Raw genomic sequence first — 20,267 nt, forward strand, 5'->3', positions numbered from 1 at the left:
ATTTATTATTTTATTTTATTTTGGAAGCTCTGCCTGGAAAGTTGTAAATGTGGCCAAAATACTGTTCAACTTTTTTTTTTGGCCAAAATACTGCCATTTTAATATGCAGTTCAGATATAAACCATAAAACTCTTAAATTTCACCCAGTGGACCATAAAACCCTCAGATTTTACCTCGAGGACCGTGAGATCCTCAAATATCACCTCATGGACCATATAACCCTTAGATTTTACCTCGAGGACCGTGAGATCCTCAAATATCACCTCACAGACCATAAAACCCTCAGATTTCACCTCGAGGACCATGAGATCCTCACATATCACCTCACAGACCATAAAACCCTCAAATTCCACCTCGTGGACCATAAAACCCTCAGATTTTACCTCGAGGACCGTGAGATCCTCACATATCACCTCACGGACCATAAAACCCTCAGATTTCACCTCGAGGACCATAAAACCCTCAGATTTCACCTCGAGGACCATGAGATCCTCACATATCACCTCGAGGACCGTGAGATCCTCACATATCACCTCACGGACCATAAAACCCTCAGATTTCACCTCGAGGACCGTGAGATCCTCACATATCACCTCACGGACCATAAACCCCTCAGATTTCACCTCGAGGACCGTGAGATCCTCACCAATCACCTCACGGACCATATAACACTCAGATCTCACCTTGCGGACCATGAGATCCTCACATATCACCTCACAGACCATAAAACCCTCAAATTTCACCTCCTGGACCATAAAACCCTCAGATTTCACCTCGAGGACCGTGAGATCCTCACCAATCACCTCACGGACCATGAAACCCTCACATTTCACCTCGAGGACCATGAGATCCTCACATATCACCTCACAGACCATAAAACCCTCACATTTCACCTAGTGGACCATAAAACCCTCAGGTTTCACCTTGAGGACCGTGAGATCCTCACATATCACCTCACAGACCAGAAAACCCTCAGATTTCACCTCGAGGACCGTGAGATCCTCACATATCAAATCAAGGACCATAAAACCCTTAGATTTCACCTCGAGGACCATGAGATCCTCACATATCACCTCACGGACCATAAAACCCTTAGATTTCACCTCGAGGACCATGAGATCCTCAAATATCACCTCACGGACCATATAACCCTCACATTTCACCTCGAGGACCATGAGATCCTCAAATATCAGCTCATGGACCATAAAACCCTCAAGTTTCACCTAGTGGACCATAATACCCTCAGATTTCACCTCGAAGACAATAAGATCCTCACATATCACCTCACAGACCATTAAACCTCAGATTTCACCTCAAGGACCATGAGATCCTCAAATATCACCTCACAGACCATAACCCTCAGATTTCACCTCGAGGACCTTGAGATCCTCAAATATCAGCTCATGGACCATAAAATCCTCAAATTTCACCTCGTGGACCATAAAACCCTCAGATTTCACCTCGAGGACCATGAGATCCTCACATATCACCTCGCAGACCATAAACCCTCAGATTTCACCTCGAGGACCATGAGATCCTCAAATATCAGCTCACAGACCATAAACCCTTTGATTTCACCTCGGGACCATGAGATCCTCAAATATCAGCTCACGGACCATAAAACCCTCAGATTATTTTTTTTTTCACTTCATGAACTAAATCTATTCCGGGCGGTTTTACGGCCCAAACATAAATTCGCTGCTCAGGATCACTTCTATCGTAGTTTTGGAAAGACTGGTTTTGTTTAATATCACAATTTGTGAATTGTTTTTGCAATTTTCAGTTCGCAATACAGTGTTTTGAGAAAATGGTAAACCTGAGTTTGAATTGACTTTCGAGCACTTCTCTTGTTTTCTTGACTTAGCCAAATCTTTACATGGCTACCTGCCAGGCTAAAGAGGATGCCACGGTGTGTAGGTACCCTGGCCAACATCTGCATCATGTCCATTATCAATGGGGGGGGGGGCACCATATTTAGATACATAGCTTGTGGTAAAAACCAAAGCTTGTAACCGGCAGATACATTGCCCATTCATTCTCCATCGGATATGCATTTGATCGGTGGAGAGATTACCAGGTTGATTTTATTTCACTTTGATGAAAACTTCACAATGCCCTTTACTTTCCCACTTCCCACATTCAACTCAGATGCAAATTGTGTGCAAATTAAACCCAACCCTGCAGGGAGCTTCCGGGCCCACCACAAGCCCCAGGAGTTCGTGTGAGTGCAGCCGGTCGCCGTATGGCTGAAATGGGCTGGGCTCGTGGATATGACGGAAACAGTGCTCTCGTTCGCTACGTCCTTGAAACCTCTGTGGACGGTACGTTCAAAGGGTTGGAGCTTGTCATCATAACCTTTAACTTTGTATGAATATATTTTTCTTTTTTCCCAATTTTTTTTGTTCTATTTCTTTCTCCCACATCACGTATTGACCTCCTGTCATGCGCTCATCCTCTGTTCGCTTTCACCAGTCTCATACTTCCTCCTACTTCTTTACATCTTCCCATTTGATTTGATCATCTTTTTTCATCTCTCGACTACACATGACTTCTTTTCCTTTGAATGTGTTTTTTTTTCTCTTAGAGATTGCTTCCAGTGGTAAATCTTCTTGAGTTTTGACATTTTCATTCAAAAAAAGATAAACTATCCTGTTATAGTGTCAAATGAAGCCTCAAAATTTAAACATAATTTCTGACGATTGTTGGTACTTATCCCAGCCATGTTTCGGGCTCTGCCATGCACCATTGGTCCACAGTAAGGGGGTACACACCTGAGCTCCAACTTTAGAGTGGTCTTTTTCCAGGTAATTACAGCAGGAATTTTGAATTTGGCCGGGAAGCCGACCTACTCTCCTACTTTTAATGAAGTACATCGTGGAACATTTAACATCAATGAGCAATCGATGCAAGCAGACGCGTCCCCAACTTAACGTCCATGCGTGGGACGGCATGCTTTGTCAGGCAACACCCTCCCTGTGCAAAACACCAATATGGTAGTTTATAGTGTGTTTGGGAATCAAGCCTCAACGAGACAGCAAAAAGGCAACTGCGCTACCTCTGCACGATCCTGTCGGACTATACAGTGACATTTTGTTGGTGTTAAGGTTTTTTTTCTGCACTGATAAAGGGCTACATGCAAGGAAAGAACATTAGTACAGTAAGCAATGCAGAAATCAGAACAGTATATGGGATTTCAACCCTGGTGTTTCACTCTTCATCCTCACTCCGGTCGTTGTGCAACCCAGGTGCGTTCCTTGAATAAACCACTTCAAGAGCAAATAACTGCACTTATGCCTCATCCAAGGTTGTACGTCACAATCGCAGTTCACAATAGCACATCCTGTCTTAATGGCATATATATTCAGGCATTATCTGCAGAACTACTCTGAAACCATACTATCGCATTGCATTATGTAAATTATTGGATCATTTACCTCCTTTAACTGAGAAACCCACTTTCCTGGCCAAGATGAAAGGATGAAGTTTGTTCTCCGACAAGTTATATGTGGAACTTGAATTTTCTGTCGAAAATAATCCTGCAACTCCACCAGTTGAAGTAAATTTAGTGGATATGCTACGTAACTTGCAAAAATGAATTCCTCATTTAAACTGAACATGCTTAAACAATTTCAAAATTTACAAGTAATTTTAACAGCAAACACTGGGACAAGGGGAGAAAAGGTGCAGGGCAGTAAGATTTACTCAAAGCAGTAAAAAAAAAAATTGAACAATACACAATGTATACGTCTGTGATGTGGAACTGTACAGGTCTTCAGGATTCATTGAGACGAAAGGTCGTTCCGACACAACAGCAAGGCTATTGAGCCTGTCACGCCTGTTTCACACCCCTGACCTGACATTCAGATGTAATGTGTGGGATTAGCTGATGCTCACATTCAACCTTCTGTAGCTAATGGAGGATTAATCATATCAGCATACTGATGAAATGATATTGATCAAGGTGGTTGCACAGGAAATAGTTGGTGTCCGAGGTGTGGCACTGTCAGCGTTGGTCCAAATGTTAATTCCCCTCTCCCCCCGAGCTTTGAATATGTTTTACTCCAATGGATCAGTCATCAATTTTGACAATCTCTTTATATTTCCACCAACATGCAGGATTTGGTGCACAATAGATTAAAGACTCCAATTAAAAAACGAAAAAATGTTTCTGCGCTTTACCATTTATTTCTCAGATTCAGCGTGGCGCGTTCTGGTTCCAAATCTTGCTCCAGAGTCCACCACAGCCCTCAGTCCAGCACTGAAACCCGGACATTCCTACCGTTTCCGCCTGATCGCCGTCAATGCTGTTGGACCCGGAGAGCCGAGCATCGAAACGGACAGGTGAATGGCCGATCTGCGTGCCGCCATTCACAGTAACGTAAAATTGTATTGAAGTATGATAAGCACATGCCCATTTCATTCATCACTGAGTGTGCCTACCCATAACTTCACTGATGGGCTGAATGAGAAGACAGTATTTTGTTCATCACAAACACATTGCATGTCTATCCGTGAATCTCTATAAGGATGTAAAATGAAGTGAAACACATGAAAAAATGGATCCTTTATTAATTATAGTTGTTACTGCTGTTGCGGTGGCTGTGGCTGGTTGTTGTTGCTTGTGTTCTCCTTACATGTACTTTTTTATTCTTATTATTGCTTGAAGAAGTATTACAATACAGTATATAATTTTGTGCTCCTACCATGTAGTTATAAAGGGTTCCTGCTGTCATCGAATAATAAATGTTACCTTTGGAACCGTTGCATTAAGCTCCAATTTCTGCTTCCTCTTCTTCAATCATGGAAAAAGGGCTTTTACAATAATTGGCATCTTTATGGTCAAATAAGCCTGGTGTTGGCTTAATGGTTACGGTGGCTGGCTTAAGATCTTAGGGTCTTGAGTTTCAGCCCCTGTCGTTCTGTTAAATGACAGCACGTTGGTTGACTCAGCCTATCATCCTTCTGAGATCGGCATAATGAGTACCAGCTTATTGGAAAATGGGGCACTGCATCAGCAGCACAGCCACGCTCCCGGCAATGATGCAACCAACAGCCACAGGCTGCAAAGAAATGATGATCTCAGGTTAAAGGGACAGAAATTTTTGTTCCAAGTAAATCTATTGTTGGCTTTGCAACAGGATCATTTTTATTATTATACGACAGCAGGAATCCTTTGGAGTGTAGAATGGAGTGTGACACAGGGACAGACAGACAGATGGACGCTTCTGCTTTTAGTAAATAGATGAAAGAACATGAAATTTTATGAAAGACAAACTGCCAGGCATGCTTATCGATGATTGAATGAAGTAATCTGAACATGGCCTCTTATTGTTTCAGCTTGGAATATGGAGCTTGCAGTCAATGCAGCTGTCTTTTTTGTTTGATCACAATGAAGGAGTCCATGAACATTCAGAGAGCTGTTTTTAAAATATAAATAAAAATATTCATTTTAGCCTTTTAGAATCTTTGACTCTCACCACATCATAAGCCTTGGTAATTTGAATTTCTCCATAAAATGGCTCTCGAAGAAGTTGAACATCGATGTTGAAGAGGAATTGTGGCACAGTTTCCAAAGGTTTATTTCAGCCATTTTGCATACACTACTTAATATGTGGATAGTTCCTGATGCCATTCATTCCATGCTCAGTGAAAATATTTTAAGCCCCCCCAACCCCCGGGACATCGGATGATCCATTATCGAATCGAACGCCAGTAATCGAATTGAAAGGCACAAACTGCAAGACTTGATCCACTTATATTTTAATTGGACAACAAGCTCCAGGCAAAGTGGCTTTCATGACCAAATAAAAATTACCAAATTTCTCATGAGATCTCGTGAAAATCTCATCAAGACCTTCATCAAAAATCTCAAAAGGAATCGTGTGAGATTTTTGTAAGGGCGACAAGAGCTCCGTGACCGAGTCCACAAAATTATTAAACGCTTCATTGTAAATCTCCTTTGAACAACGATCCATCAGGTTTGTTGGCGGTACCAGGAAAGGCTGAACATAGCCCAACGACCTCACCTGTCGAGCTTTAACAATTTTATCCCAAATAAGTGTTGTCTCTTATTTATTTTCTATATGCAGGCAATAGATGTTGAACGACGTATTGATATTCAAACAACCATCCCATGAAACCATTTCTGTCTCCCTTATTCTTTCCAGTTTGGTTCTTCCAGAGGAACCTCCAGAGCGGTTCCCCCAGCACCTGAGAATTAGTGAACGGAGCAATCACAGCCTCTCACTATGTTGGCAGCCTCCAGAGGTAGACTATTGGAATGGACCTCTCAAGGGATACCTCATCCGGTGGGTCTACCTCTACCTCTATAATCTAGTTTGCACCTTCATAATGTCTGGATCTCACATAATCATTTTCAGGGCTGGCAGGATGGCCTAGACACTCACCACTAAGCCGTGTAGCCTGGGTTTGAATCATGACTCAGCTATAAACTGTTATCCTGGTGTTTCACATACAGGGTGATTCGTAAATGTGTGTGCCGTCCCTCGGATGGATGTTAAACTGGACGTCCCGTCTGCCAGCATTAGTTGGTGTAAGGTAAAGATCGCACAATGGTCTTCGAGAAGAGAAGGTGATCTATCACTGGTACCCTGAACATATTTCAAATTTCTGCTCTGGCTTCCTGAGTCGGAGTGGTGACCTAATCAGGATTGTAGCCTAGTAAATACTTCGGCAGCACCAACATTCTGCATAGGGCACATGATGATGTTGATGATCATTTTCATCACAACTCTTGCACCTGAACTTTTCCCACAGCGAGTTACCTCATCTCCACAATGCCTTGAAGGTACATATATTGGTAAAATATTCATACCTTTGGGGGCAAAAAAATGTCATAAACGGATGCTTCCATTCATCTCATCAATGTCAAATGTGCTCATTCCCTCATCAACATACATCGGATGCTTGAATGCACAACCATTATACTCCCATTACCCAATTACAGAATTACAACATCTGTTGCACCACATTCTCACTCAAGTGAGTGGAAAAGTCGAGTTACTCGAAAGGAAGAAAAAAAACTTTTCAAATACAAAGGCAAAGTCAAATGTCTAACTGTCTTTCAAACGTCAGCAAATTGATGGGACACAAGACGGATGAGAAAATTTTCCAATCCCCAAAAATTGTTCTTCAAGCAATCTCCCAGCCTCCAAAATGGAATTTAAGTTTTCCAAACGGACAATACAGTGATGAGTTGAGGAAGAAACATTTTATTGCACTAAATTCTTTACACAAAGCCATGACATGATTGCATAAATAATGAAATTGACTTACAAAAGCACCACAAGATATCGGGAATTTTTTGACGCAGAAGTGACTATTTTGACCCATCATGTCCACGTTTCATCACAAACTAGAAGGCACTGGGTAGAGCACATACCTCCGCCATGCTGAACCGTTTACGTTTTGTATCGCACTGAAAGGCAAAATTCATGGGACATTGAATCGTGTTCAGATCTTCATGGATTCAGATCTTCACCGATCTGAATCCGGACTTTAACCAAAATCGAATTGACTTGTTCTTATCACTGAACCAACTCATCCACCTAGTTTTGTCATAACTCAGCCACAACTTTTTGAAATATCTTTCTGTATATCGTTTTTGGCCCCATCTCTCAATGGTGAAAAAAGTAACTTTCTAAATTTTTTTTATTCCACAACTGGATCCAGAACTGGATCTTCACCAAAATCGAATCAATTTGTCCTTGATACATACCCAACTTGTCCACCAAGTTTCAATCAAAATCCGTCCATAACTTTTTGAAATATCGTTCTTGTGTCGTTTTTGGCCCTTTCAATCAATGTTGATGAATCACTTTTAAAATTCTCGAATCCGGATCTTCACCAAAATCGAATCAGTTCGTCCTTGTCACACACACAACGTGTCCACCAAGTTTTCTCCAAATCCGTCCACAACTTTTTGAGATATCATGTTATATATTGGTTTAGCTCTCTCTCCCTCTCCCTCTCCCTCTCCCTCTCCCTCTCCCTCTCCCTCTCCCTCTCCCTCCCTCAATGGTGAAGAATCACTTTAAAAATTCTAATAGTGGGATCTGGATCTGGATCTTCACCAAAATGTAATCAGTTTGTCCGTGTTGCACACTGAACCTGCCCAACAAATTTCATCTGCATCCGTCTACAACTTTTTGAGATATCCTGCACACAAACAGACAGACAGACAAACAAACAAACAAACAAGAAGAAGACGTCGTGCAGAGCACGACACTTGCAAAATCCATAAAACAAATTGACCTCAAAAATAATTGGTGGTTGAATTCAATGACCAAATATGCAAATCCTCTTCAAATTTCAAGTGAATCGGATGAAAATTGACAATTTTAGAAATTCGGCCTATGTCGTCCTTTTGGTCGAAGTTGATCTTGAAAATAATTGCTCGCTGAATTCAGTGACGTGACATGCAAATCCTCTTCAAATTTCAAGTGAATCAGATGAAAATTGCCAATTTTAGAAATTTGCCTTATGTTTACCCTTTGGCCAACGTGGACCTCCAAAATAATTGGTGGTTGAATTCAGTGACCTGACATGCAAATCCTCTTCAAATTTCAAGTCAATGAGACGAAAATTGAGGATTTTAGAAATACCTCCTTAGTTGTTGACCTTGGGGCTATGTTGACCTTTTGTTCTATGTTGACCTAGAAAAAAAAATAATTCACTGGCTGAATTCAGTGATCTGAAATATAAATCCTCTTCAAATTTCAAGTCGATCGGTTGAAAATTGAGAATTTTAGAAATCTCACCCAAGTTGTTGACCTTTGGCCTATGTTGACCTTTTGACCTTTTGACCTGGAAAACAGTAGGCTTCTTCCTTATGACAAACTCTAGCATGTGTTGAAGTTTCGTGAAGATCGGTTTAAAATTGTGACCTGTAGGTGACAAACAGACAGAATAACAAACCGATTTTGCAAGTAACAAACAGACAAACAGGGGTGAAAACATAACCTCGGTCCACCTTCGGTGGCAGAGGTAATCATCATGGGAATCTCCCACAATGAGTCTGGAGCACAACACCTGTTGTGGGGGCAACAAATCAAAACACTAAATGGAGAACACAAAGTGGAGAGTGAAAAAATAGGACAAAATGGAGATGTGGTGGGAGATTTAAAAAACAATTAAAATGCCAAAGTAAATGAAGTGTTTGTAGAGGAGCGATCACCATTGCATGCAGATGAATGAGCTGAAGACAACCATGCACCGAGGGGTCGAGTAACATTTTTGTCTTAAATATGTACATATCTCTTAAACATGTTCTACCTTGGTGTATTGTCATGAATCTGTCTTCATTGTACTTGTTTTGTTTGAATTATTGCTTGCTCTTCTTTAATGTTGTTCATATTATATTCTGCTCTTTGTCTTCATTTTTATTTTGGTCGACTTTTTATGATTGTTATTCATATTTAGAATATATTTTCACGTTCTCCACCTGGCAGGATAGCTTATAGGTGTGCACTCTCACCTTTGAGCTGTTTAGGCTGGATTCAGACCTCGGCCTGATTATACACTATCACCCCGCCTGGGTTCGTAAACACCTTGGCCCAGCTATGAACTGGCATCCTGGTTTTTTACATGTTGGGCGATTCATTGATGTACACGTCTTCCGAATAAGGGGCATTAAGCCGGAGGTCACGTCTGGCAGCACCAGTCGTTGGTGGACGTTAAAGTTCCCAAGGTGTCTTTTGCAAAGAGTGGGTGTGTCACCACCAGCACCATGAACAAATTAAAAATTCCTGTCACCTTCAGTCGAACATTGGGCCTCGCTGGAGGGTTCATGAAAAACTTGGCCTGATAGACGCCTGTAGTAGTCGTAGTTGTTTCTCTCCGTATACAGGCACATGTATGATGGGTTGCAAATTGAGAAATATACGGGAGAAACAGAAAGCAGGGCAGGGGATGGGAGATAAAAATAAGAGTTGGGAGGTTAGAGAATAAAGAAATGCGGAATGACGTCGCGATTAAACGAGCAACATGGTAGAGAATACAGGTGGCATTGTAAGGAGAAGGGAGTGGAGGAGCAGAATTCTGCCATGATGCTTACGCAATTGTGCAGATGGCACATTATGAAAATGGTCGTAGAATTGCGAAATGAAACTTTATAGCAATTTCTAATATGTTCTACCTTGGTGGTATTGTCATGAATTATTTGACACACTTCAGTGATTCACTGATTGAAGTTCCAAACAGCAGGTCATGGTCACATTCTTTCCTGAAAGTCAGGTGCGGTCGATCCCCTGTTAAGTATCTTACTTACACATCTGTGTTTGAAAGCTTCAGTTTCCGCAAGATATGCGTTTTAAAAAAAACCTTTCATTTCCCTCATTTACCTAAGTGGCAAATACCTGTATTCCGCATTGAAAGTCTTAATTTTCCTTTTTACAGCACAAAATATCATACAACAGATTCATTAATTTTTATGAGCACTTCACCTTCCCTCAACTCAATCAAATTATGATGTGCAAATAGTCTCATTCAGTCAAATTGCCTCCTTGATCTTGCTCCACAATAACAGATGGCAACTCATTAGATCCGATGCATAAAGGCCCAAAATAAAATTTCACAACTCCTTAACCCTTACTGTGTTTTTTACAATTATGTGTTGAAATCTACTTGAACCGAAGCCCGTCACTGAGGGAGTGTTATGAATTAAAGAACGAACAAGCAAATTAATAACCTAGTTAACAGCATTTTAACCACTTGCACAATCGGGCTTCCTGCGCCGCTGCCAAGTCCGGGCAACCGGTTCAGGAACGTTTAAAGCAGTCGTGCAAAGGCTAAAATTGATGAGAAGTGTGCACGCGTGTGCGCGCTTGTGTGCGACTGTGTATGTACATATGTGGGCATGTTGAAAAGTAATGCCCCTCATTGTTTTTATCCAAAATAGGGAACGATCTTCGATTGAAAACAAAGACAAATACCAGACTAACATCAATCTTTATTCCACCATTACATGGTGCATATTAATTAATCAACGTAACCACCACCGTGGTCCACAAATTCCTTCCAACCCTCATGATAGAACTGTGCATCTTGCTGACTTTAACCAGCGCTTCACAGTGGCCTTGACATCGTGATCGGAAGCAATATGTTCTCCACGAAGTTGTTCCTTAAGTTTGGGGAAGAGATGAAAATCTGACGGAGCCAAGTCAGTGCTAGTGTTCTTTCGTGATGGTACTCTCTCGATCGTCTCTCCCAGGATTATAATGGTGCACTCATCTGTCAACTCCAGTCAGTTGTCCCAACTCCCACATCAGCCCTATTGGCCTGAAAAAGCTCGCTGGGAAGTGGGTGAAGCATCGCTTGAGATAGGGTCTGCTCTTTGCTTATTACTTAAATTAGCAGATATATCCAGTTATTGAGGGTTGGATGTGCCTTTCTTCTTTTAAAAAAAGAAAAAGTGTATGTATGTATTATTTATTTATTTGTGCACCCCATATGGTTTGGAAGGAAGGGGAAGCAGGGGTGAGGGTTTGGAAGGTGGAGCAGATGTGCAACATTGAGGGACCGGGTGTTGTAAAGCCTGGTGTTGCCTTCACTGTATAGGCGATGGACTTAATATCTTGAGCTCTTGAGGGTCTTGAGTTTGAGCTCTTGTTTTTTCACCATTGAATTAACACCAGGTGTGGTTGACTCAGTCTGTCATCCTTCTGAGGTGGCTGAAATGAGTACCAGCATCCTGGTAATAGATGACACTGTATCAGTGGCGAAGCCGCGCCTCCAGGAAATGAGGCAACCAAAAGCTACAGGCTGCACACGATAGCTCGCTGAGTTTTTGGAAATGATAGGCGAGAACAGCAGACTTGTAGAATTAAGTTGGCCACAGCACACTTCTGCTAAAGAGGCGAAACAGCAAAAACAACTAATTTGGAGTGAATCGATCACAGCACAAAGAAACCCACAACGTATGGAAAAACCTCTGTGGGCTGGCTCAAACATAGTTTCTTCTTTTTAGATTGGCATTTATGGTTCTGGTTCCAGCCACAGTTTTTTTTTTTTAAATACATGGTCTCGGCTCGTGGAAGACCTAGGTCAGAGAACAGATCAGGTCACAACATAACAAAGGGAACAGCAGGAGAAAGGGGAAACACCGATAGTAGGGCGGAGGGAGAAAGTAGACAGAGACGGACAAACAAGGGATGCAGGTAACAATGAGGGTTCGGGAAGAACGCAATGGGTGGACAAGTTGGTGACTTGAGATTGTGGTGAACAGCTGGATTGCAGACCGTGAGGGAAGAATGAGATCAAAAGAGTGTGGGAGGTGGTGCCACAGGTGGGAAAAGAAAGGAATAAATGAGTGGAGGTTAGCAGTGCTTCTGTATTTAGGCAGTTTCATAAGGAAAGGGTTGCTGGTGACCGTGTGCATCCTGCAGATACTTTGGTGGGGGGGGGGGGCAGGGAGTGAGCAGAGCACAGAGAGAGAGCAAAGGTTGCAAGACCAGAAATGAGGCGGAAGAAGACAGAGACTACCGACTTGTCCGCGATGGGAAAGTGATAGGCCCATAGACTCAGATTCATCGTTTGAGATTCCAATGATCTTGAAAGCCTTGGTTTCCATGGCGTCGAGCTGTACAAGATGTGAGGCAGGAGAGCCATCCCAGAGGGGAGAGCAGTACTCCATCGAGCTATGGATGAAAGCCTTGTGGATGGATAGGAGATTAGGTGTGCCAATGAAGGACTGCATGACAGAGGATGCGCACCCAGTGTTTGGCTTCAGAGGCCAACTTTGAAATGTGGCTTTCGCAAGAGAGATCATGGCAGAGAGTGAGATCCATAGGTTGGCAACAATTGCACAGGCCTCACGGCCTCCTCCCACATTGAAGTTCCTTGCAAGGTAACGCTAATATACTACACGAGGATGGGTGAGTCGTTCTCTGATAAACATGTGTGAGCCGTGCAATATAATAAAAGGCTGTCTATTACCATTACATGTTATCGGCATAGCCCTGGTGCCTGCCAGATACCAACAGGACCGACACGAGTCGACCGTGAGCCGACGGTGAGCTTGCCTGATTATAAACACGACTGCATGCTTAATGGTCAAGGTGACTGGCCAGTATGAATGACTGCTTCATCTACTAAATTACACAGGTTGTCAAATGAAGTTTGCCAAATGAAGAAGTAAGACAGGTTAATTTTACAGTTGCATCGTTTGTATTATTAACATGAGCAGTTGAACATGATGGCCAGTGAGACTGCCAATTTGTCTGTTTGGCTGGGATGCTTATTAGCCGACTGTGATGCCTACCAGGTTACCTACTAGGCAATGGGGCCTGCCATGTTATCATCAAGGCTGTAGGAACTTACAGTTTATTGGCAGAACTTATAGTGAACCAGGATAATGACGCTGCTGCAATGCCTTTCGTGTTATTGGAAGAGTGGCTGTGACTGCATGCCGGGTCATTGGCAGGGCTGCTCACTAGACCAGTCAAATTACCCAAAGCTCAGCAGCCCTACTAGGCAGGCTTACCACGTGGATGGCAGTTGCAATTTAAACTCACGAAGGCTTCGAGATTCGAGAGTTTTTTCAGTCTATTACAGCAAAAAAAAATGCAGGGCGTGAGCAGGCCATAACCTCAAGGTCCTTCTAATCTACCCATGTCACGGCTCGCTGTGACAGGCCCTTTGTCACTCCTGCCTCAAACTTGAAAAAGCAAGATGCACAGAGCCCACAAACAGGCCATCGGCCCTGGAAAATGAGCGATTTGATTGGGTATTGATCTGAGCAGTTTTCTTTTACTTTCACCCGGATTTGTTTCCTTTCTCTCCTTTTTTTTTAATGGAAGGGGTCTTTTTATTAAAAGTTCAACATTTGGTGTTCTTCTGTGTTTTGGGTCTGTTTTTGTCTGAAGTGTTAGTTCAATAAATTCCACAAGAGTCATAAAGAAAGTTTTAGCAATTTGTTGTGCGTAAGAATTTAGTACAATGGCTAAAGAGTTTGGTCTTTCGCATTCTGGTGATACTTTATGACCGAAGTACAACTGATTCGTGTATCTTTCTCACCTGGTGTCTTTGTCCAAGTTTTATCATTACCTCCACGACCGAAAGTGGACGAAAGTTGTTTTCACCCCTGTTTGTCTGTCTTTTTGTTTGTCTGGTTGTCTGTGAGAAATATGTCTCAAAAATAGAGGGACGGATTCGAATGAAACTTGGTGGACAAGTTGGGTGTTTGACCAGGACAAACTGATTTGATTTTGGTGAAGAACCGGTTCCGGATCCGACTACTTGAAACTTTTATGTGATTCTTCACCATTGAGAGATAGGGCCAAAATGATAGAAAGCACGATATATTCAAAAGTTGTGGACGGATTCGGGTCAATGTTGGTTGACACGTTGGGTGTGTGACAAGACCAAGCCATTTAGATTTTGGTTCAGGTCCAGATGCAGATGCAGGGATACAAAATGCAAAATGTTCAGCCTTACGTAGGTATGTGCTCTACCATCTATCCATCCATCCATCCATCGGGACCATACTCTGTGCAGAGCGTTGGTGCTGCCTAAGCAGTCTCCTTGGCTATTGGACACAATCCTGGACGGGTCACTACTCCAACACAGGATACCAGCAAGCTGGCACTCATTTTGCCAACCTTGGAAGGATGACAGGCAGAGTCAGCCCCACCTGGTATTAATTCAACAGCCGAGTGCGATTTGAATTTAGGATCCGAGGATCCTGGGATACCAAGCTCACCACCCTCACCGTTAAGCCAACACCAGGCATATGGGCTCTACTGAGTGCCGTTCTAGTTTGTAAAAGTCGATTGATGATTTGACCAACAATATTGTGTGTTGCTCATGAAACTAGTCAAAGCATGGAATACATCACAGTTTGAAGAACAAGCAGAGCTGTCTTCCTCATATGAAGCAAACCAGTCTATTCCACATATGATTATTATTGTTGTTATTATTATTAATCTTAATTAACGGCCACAATTATCCCACCTTTCTTGTGGGATCGGCCAGTGGAAGCTTGTCCCTGAGTCTTCACAAACCAGCTGGCCAGACCTGACATAATGGTGTTCAGTTGTTTTCAGTGCACTAAAATCATCTTTCAAGGTGAATACACCTTCAGTGTTAATGGAGGTTATAAACACAATGTTCGACGCGGACACTGATTGTTTGTTCATGGGAAGTTGAATGGGATTCCAATCAGGAACCTGAACTTTGAATCACCTTTTCTCATAATCATCCTGCATCACGTGGGATAACCCAGTCTACTTCCCAGGAGCTCAACTGTAAGCCTCAACAAGTACCCTTGGTATATTTTAAACAAATAACTGAGTACACAAAGAGTGAGAGGTACGCCTCGAATGGAGATGCGGCTGCACATCTTGCATTGTGGTAAGTTGACGTAACGGGGCCCTTTTTGACTCTGCCTTTACTACACTTATCTGTTTGCAGAATAGGAAATTGTTATATAGAGTGAGATTTGTTGAGTTATGTTTAATTTCAAACTTAACCTAAAATCGGCAGTCTGATGCAGTGCCAGCAGCATGCACTTTTACCTTCGAATGTGGGTGCACATAAAACTGGCTTTCCCACCTGTATTTTCATTTCTGGGTATCAACTATCTTACATAATCCTTCAGAAAGAGGACTCCATCAGTTGTTACCCAGGTCACATTATCCGTTTGGGTTTAGCTCTATTTTTTAGCAGATGGTGGTAGTGTTTGGCCGTAGTTGTCCATTTACACCTGTGCATGCGGCATAGGCGCAATCGGACGAATGCAACCTTTACCTGCGTCTAAGTTTCTTTTTATTTCGCTTCTTTAACAAAAATTGTATCGTCGGATGTTTCCCAAGCCTTCCCTTCTCTCAGGCTCAAATTTACCTTCCAAAACTCCACGTGCATAATTTATTCCCACAATGCAGAGCAGTTACGGACATCATTCCTCTACATTGTACAGGATATGACTGAAGACGACATTGAGGAACCTTAATCCCACCATCCTGCCAAAACACCTTGCTGCACTGCTCTGTGAGCAATCAATGTGAGGACACCATTGAGCATCTCATTGGCCAGTCCAGAGCACCGACCGAAACCAAAATCAACCACTCATGTTGTAACTCCGACTATGGACCAGAGTCAACAGAACTCAATCCACCCTGATCTTGTACTTGATCTAAAGGAGATGCTGTTACGAGTTGGCAAGCTGTGGAATTTGATGCACTAAACATAAAACTTCAAAACGATTACAAAATTACCACTTCCCAGTTTACTCATTCAAATGGAAAATGTACACAATGAGTAAAAACGAAGTGACAATATCAATTTTTAAACTTTATCACTCATTTTTTTATGGGATATCAATCATGTAGCAGATGATTACCGTGTACCCATAACCCAGAAAATGAGCTAGGAACGTTTGTTGTATATCTACAGGGTTCGCTAATATTTTTGGACCATGCTGAACATAAGCTGGGTGGGTCCTGCCATTGGAATTTTGTTGAATATGCAATGCAAGATCAAGGCTCATGGAAGGGTGAACTGATGGTAAAACGGAAACGGACTGACAGTGGGACACTGGGCACATTTGGACACGAATAAGGGAATTAATGACCAGGAAATGAAAGAAAGAGAGAGGGGAGGAAACACAGTGACCTGCAAGGAAGAAGCTTGTGTTCGGTAGGTTTAAAGAGGGTAGAAAAGATCACAGATAGGGATGGGGGTGGAGGTGACATGAAATGTTAGTGCACTCCATGCTTTTGAAGCCCCAGGGTGAAGAGTGGGATTGAACAGTTTCCGGAAGGCAGTTTCACAAACGAGAGAAAGGAGGAACAAAAGATTGGAAGTGGTGTGTAGTCAGCTTGGATTTTGAAAGTTTAACCAGGAGGGGAGGTGACTGTAAGAATGCGTGCATCACACAAGAGCTGGGAAAAGGATGAGAGAGAGAGAGAGAGAGAGAGAGAGAGAGAGAGAGAGAGAGAGAGAGAGAGAGAGAGAGAGAGAGAGAGAGAGAGAGAGAGAGAGAGAGAGAGAAAGAAAAGATGGAGCGAGAAGACCAAAGGAGAGAGAGGTGGTTAAAAAAAACAGCCATATTGTAGATATGCAGACACAAATTTACATACAGTACATCAATTAATTCAATTTCTCATTTAAAAAAAAAAATCAATTCCCCTTCTTAACAAACATGCAATTGGTTTGAGCAACTTTCCTTCCTGTTATCCTTGTACCACAAACCTGAGAAGCATGAACTACATCTTCAATTCCTTTTCCATATTTGAGATGTTTTTTTACCCGACAGGATACCCCACTAATATTGTTACGAATCTGGAAGCCATTTGCACACACACACAGACAGCAGTCCCCGCAGTTCGGTTATTTCGATAAGTATGTGTTTATAGTCAGGGTCCCGTCCTTCTGCCTAATGGGTTAATTTCATGTGTGCGCTGCGGGTTTCTTTATAGTCAGGTTTTTTTTACATTAAATCTCCTCCGCTCCACCATCTCCATTATGCACGTGTTCGGGGCCACGGGCATAGACGGGGTGAGGTTGACTCCTCCGAGCGAGATGGGTGTGCCTCGCAACCAATGAGGGATATGAGTACCTCAGGGTGGCCCCACCCAGCCAGATGGGATGTTCACCCCCGACCAATCCAGAGACGAGTTACCTCAGGGCGGCCCCGCCCAGCCAGATGGGATGTTCGCCACCGTCCAATCAGGAGGCAAGTGGAAGGGGAAGAAATCCCTCAGACCTCACAAAAGAGAAGAGTAGAGTGGTCGTCAAGAACAGAGTAGAGCAGTCATCGTGGCCATTGCTTCTGGTCTGTCATTTGCAATCGTGGTCTGCGGTCTTTTGTGGGGCTCCTCGTGTTGGTGGCAGTCGAGCATCCAGGATCATGGGTTCATGGATTTCGGGTCGTGGGTTCAAGTCCCATCATGGTGGGTTGGAGTCAGTGTGATCGCACGAGGCGGAAAGGTACCCGGCCAAGCTCTGTTCCCCCAACTGAACTATCCTCCTAGGCTGGAGGACCAAATAAAGACCCGATGGGGTCCATTTCGTGCGTGTGTGTGTGTGTGTGTGTGTGTGTGTGTGTGTGTGTGTGTGTGTGTGTGTGTGTGTGTGTGTGTGTGTCCGTGGGCCCCGTCCTTCAGTAGAAATTGCTTAATGTTTGCTTGTATATAAATTGCATTTCTCCTATTCGGTTTTAACTCTGCTCTTTGTGCTCCCCTGCCCCATTATAAATAAGCCCCAATTGTTCGATGTACCAGCTCGTTGTTGTGCCTTCTATTATTGACCCAGCACGGTTCGTGCTTGAGAACCAGTAAGCCGATTGGGCTGTAAGTTGTCGTTTGGACCGATGGATTTTGGTAATTCTGCACGGTTACACCAGACCGAGGTCGTTAGAGCGACCCGGTTCGACAGAATCCGTTGAGGATGTGACTTCCCTGGTTATTTGACGACGTGGGTACTTAGGTATGTTGAAATTTGATTATTAACCCTACCCCACGCCATCAGAGAATTGGCAATCACGGTCCTTGAGTGACTCGTGACCTTCAGAGTTGTCCGAAGGTTGTGACCTACAATTCCGGATGTTCGGTGAGAGACGGCTCCACCTGGTGACCGTTCCTCGCCGCCGACCCCCAGCCCACAACAAATACATATACATATGGATTTCGGGTCGTGGGTTTGATTCTGTCCATCCATTAAGGTCCGAGTCTGTCCATTGTCCAGTATATATATATATATATATATATATATATATATATATATATATATATATATATATATATATATATATATATATATATATATATATACTGCAGTTGTATTTTGTGTCTGTCTGTCCATTGATAGAATTGGCTCCACCTTTCATAACCCCATCATATTGAATACCATTGGAATCCTCTTGCCCATCTACACAAGGTGCAGGTACCTCTACCTGTATGATGTCTGTGTGTACTGTATTTATGTATGCATATATGAACATCTTAAAATCAGAGAAAAAAACAGGGCTGGACTGATCTCCACCAAATTTTATGTGCAAGTTGGTTGTACCCAGGGTCAGGTCATGCACACAACTCCACCTCCTCACCCTGCGAGGGGGCAGGTGATGATTTTCCAATGCTTCCGAAGGGAGCGGATGTTTCCAGTTACCATAAAAGGGCAAGGAAACAGTTGTATTTCAGAACTCCCCTTCCTTTCCTTCTCCGATAGAAATAGATTGTGTTTGTGAATCTACGGTGAACAGGATCATTTTCAATCATTTTTACAAGTGATTACCGTTCGCACATTTTCCTTGGTCTCACTGGATGTCAAAACCACTCGAACGTTTGAGAATCGGAAATTGCAATTTTTCCTGTTTGTCTGCATCAACACACCGTGCATTTACTTTGCCACCTTTCCATGTCAATAAGGTAAGTTGGCCTTGCATTTCGCTCATTTGTTATGGCCGTGGGAAGCACACCGCACACGATGAACATCACTCGATCTCGGGCGAACCACACCATCACTCGAGATGGAAGATGCAATGCTGTTGTACACATATCACAGTAACATCATAATCGACATCCCACCATCATATATGGAATGCCTTTGAAAAAAAATTAAATAAAACTATTGAGAACTATCTATTCCCAACGTTTAGTGGTTTCTGGGAAGTGAGGAAGGCATTGCGAAATCTGAAATAGCAGCTGCATGCGGCCAGCATGCAAACTGTAGGGAAGCCATTAACAATTGCTTGGATCACTCCAACAAATTTAAAATGCCATCGGATCAATGTCCCGACATCAGTTCCATCTGAAGCATCAATTACTTTTCCGAATACCGAACATGTCACGGTTGTTGAGATGCAATGAACGACTGACATTCAGCGAAAGTGAAACTATTACTGAGATTAAGTCGCAACAACCCGCAGGACATTGTCCGTGATAAATAACAATTGAAGAATATGAGAGAGCAGTTGGTGCCGAAAACTAGCCGGGTGAACGAAGTCACTGAAATGTATATGATGCTCGGTCAAAAAATGTTTTTCTTCATTATGAGTCGGAAGTCAGTGTTGATGTTGATTCATGTTGATGATTGCACATTTTTGCTCCCAGTTATATAAAGGCTATCTATCCTTCAGAACCAAACACTTCTGAACATGAATATCGTTTAAAAGACAGAAACGAAGACCCCTCCCTCATCCCCTCCCCTCCCCTACAATTCAAATTGATTCAGTAGTCTGAAAATGGTAATCTTCGAATAAACAAATGTTATTTTCTCTCTGTCTGTCTGTCTGTCTGTCTGTCTGTCTG

The 20,267-nt window shown here is 42.7% G+C and overlaps 1 protein-coding gene across 1 annotated transcript in view; it reads left to right on the forward strand.

Moving 5' to 3' along the window:
- LOC147009723 (protein sidekick-2-like) overlaps window positions 1-20,267 on the forward strand; it is a 956,293-nt gene that overhangs the window by 641,600 nt on the left and 294,426 nt on the right. The window contains exons 14-16 of the mRNA XM_085861602.1: window positions 2,185-2,321; window positions 4,194-4,341; window positions 6,168-6,308. Of these exons, the coding sequence (XP_085717728.1) occupies window positions 2,185-2,321; window positions 4,194-4,341; window positions 6,168-6,308 (426 nt within the window). The remainder of the gene's footprint in view (window positions 1-2,184; window positions 2,322-4,193; window positions 4,342-6,167; window positions 6,309-20,267) is intronic.

Source organism: Eptatretus burgeri, chromosome 17, assembly GCF_056783735.1.
Source record: "Eptatretus burgeri isolate ZD-2024b chromosome 17, Ebu_testis_v1, whole genome shotgun sequence".
In the NCBI taxonomy this organism is placed as follows: domain Eukaryota; kingdom Metazoa; phylum Chordata; class Myxini; order Myxiniformes; family Myxinidae; genus Eptatretus; species Eptatretus burgeri.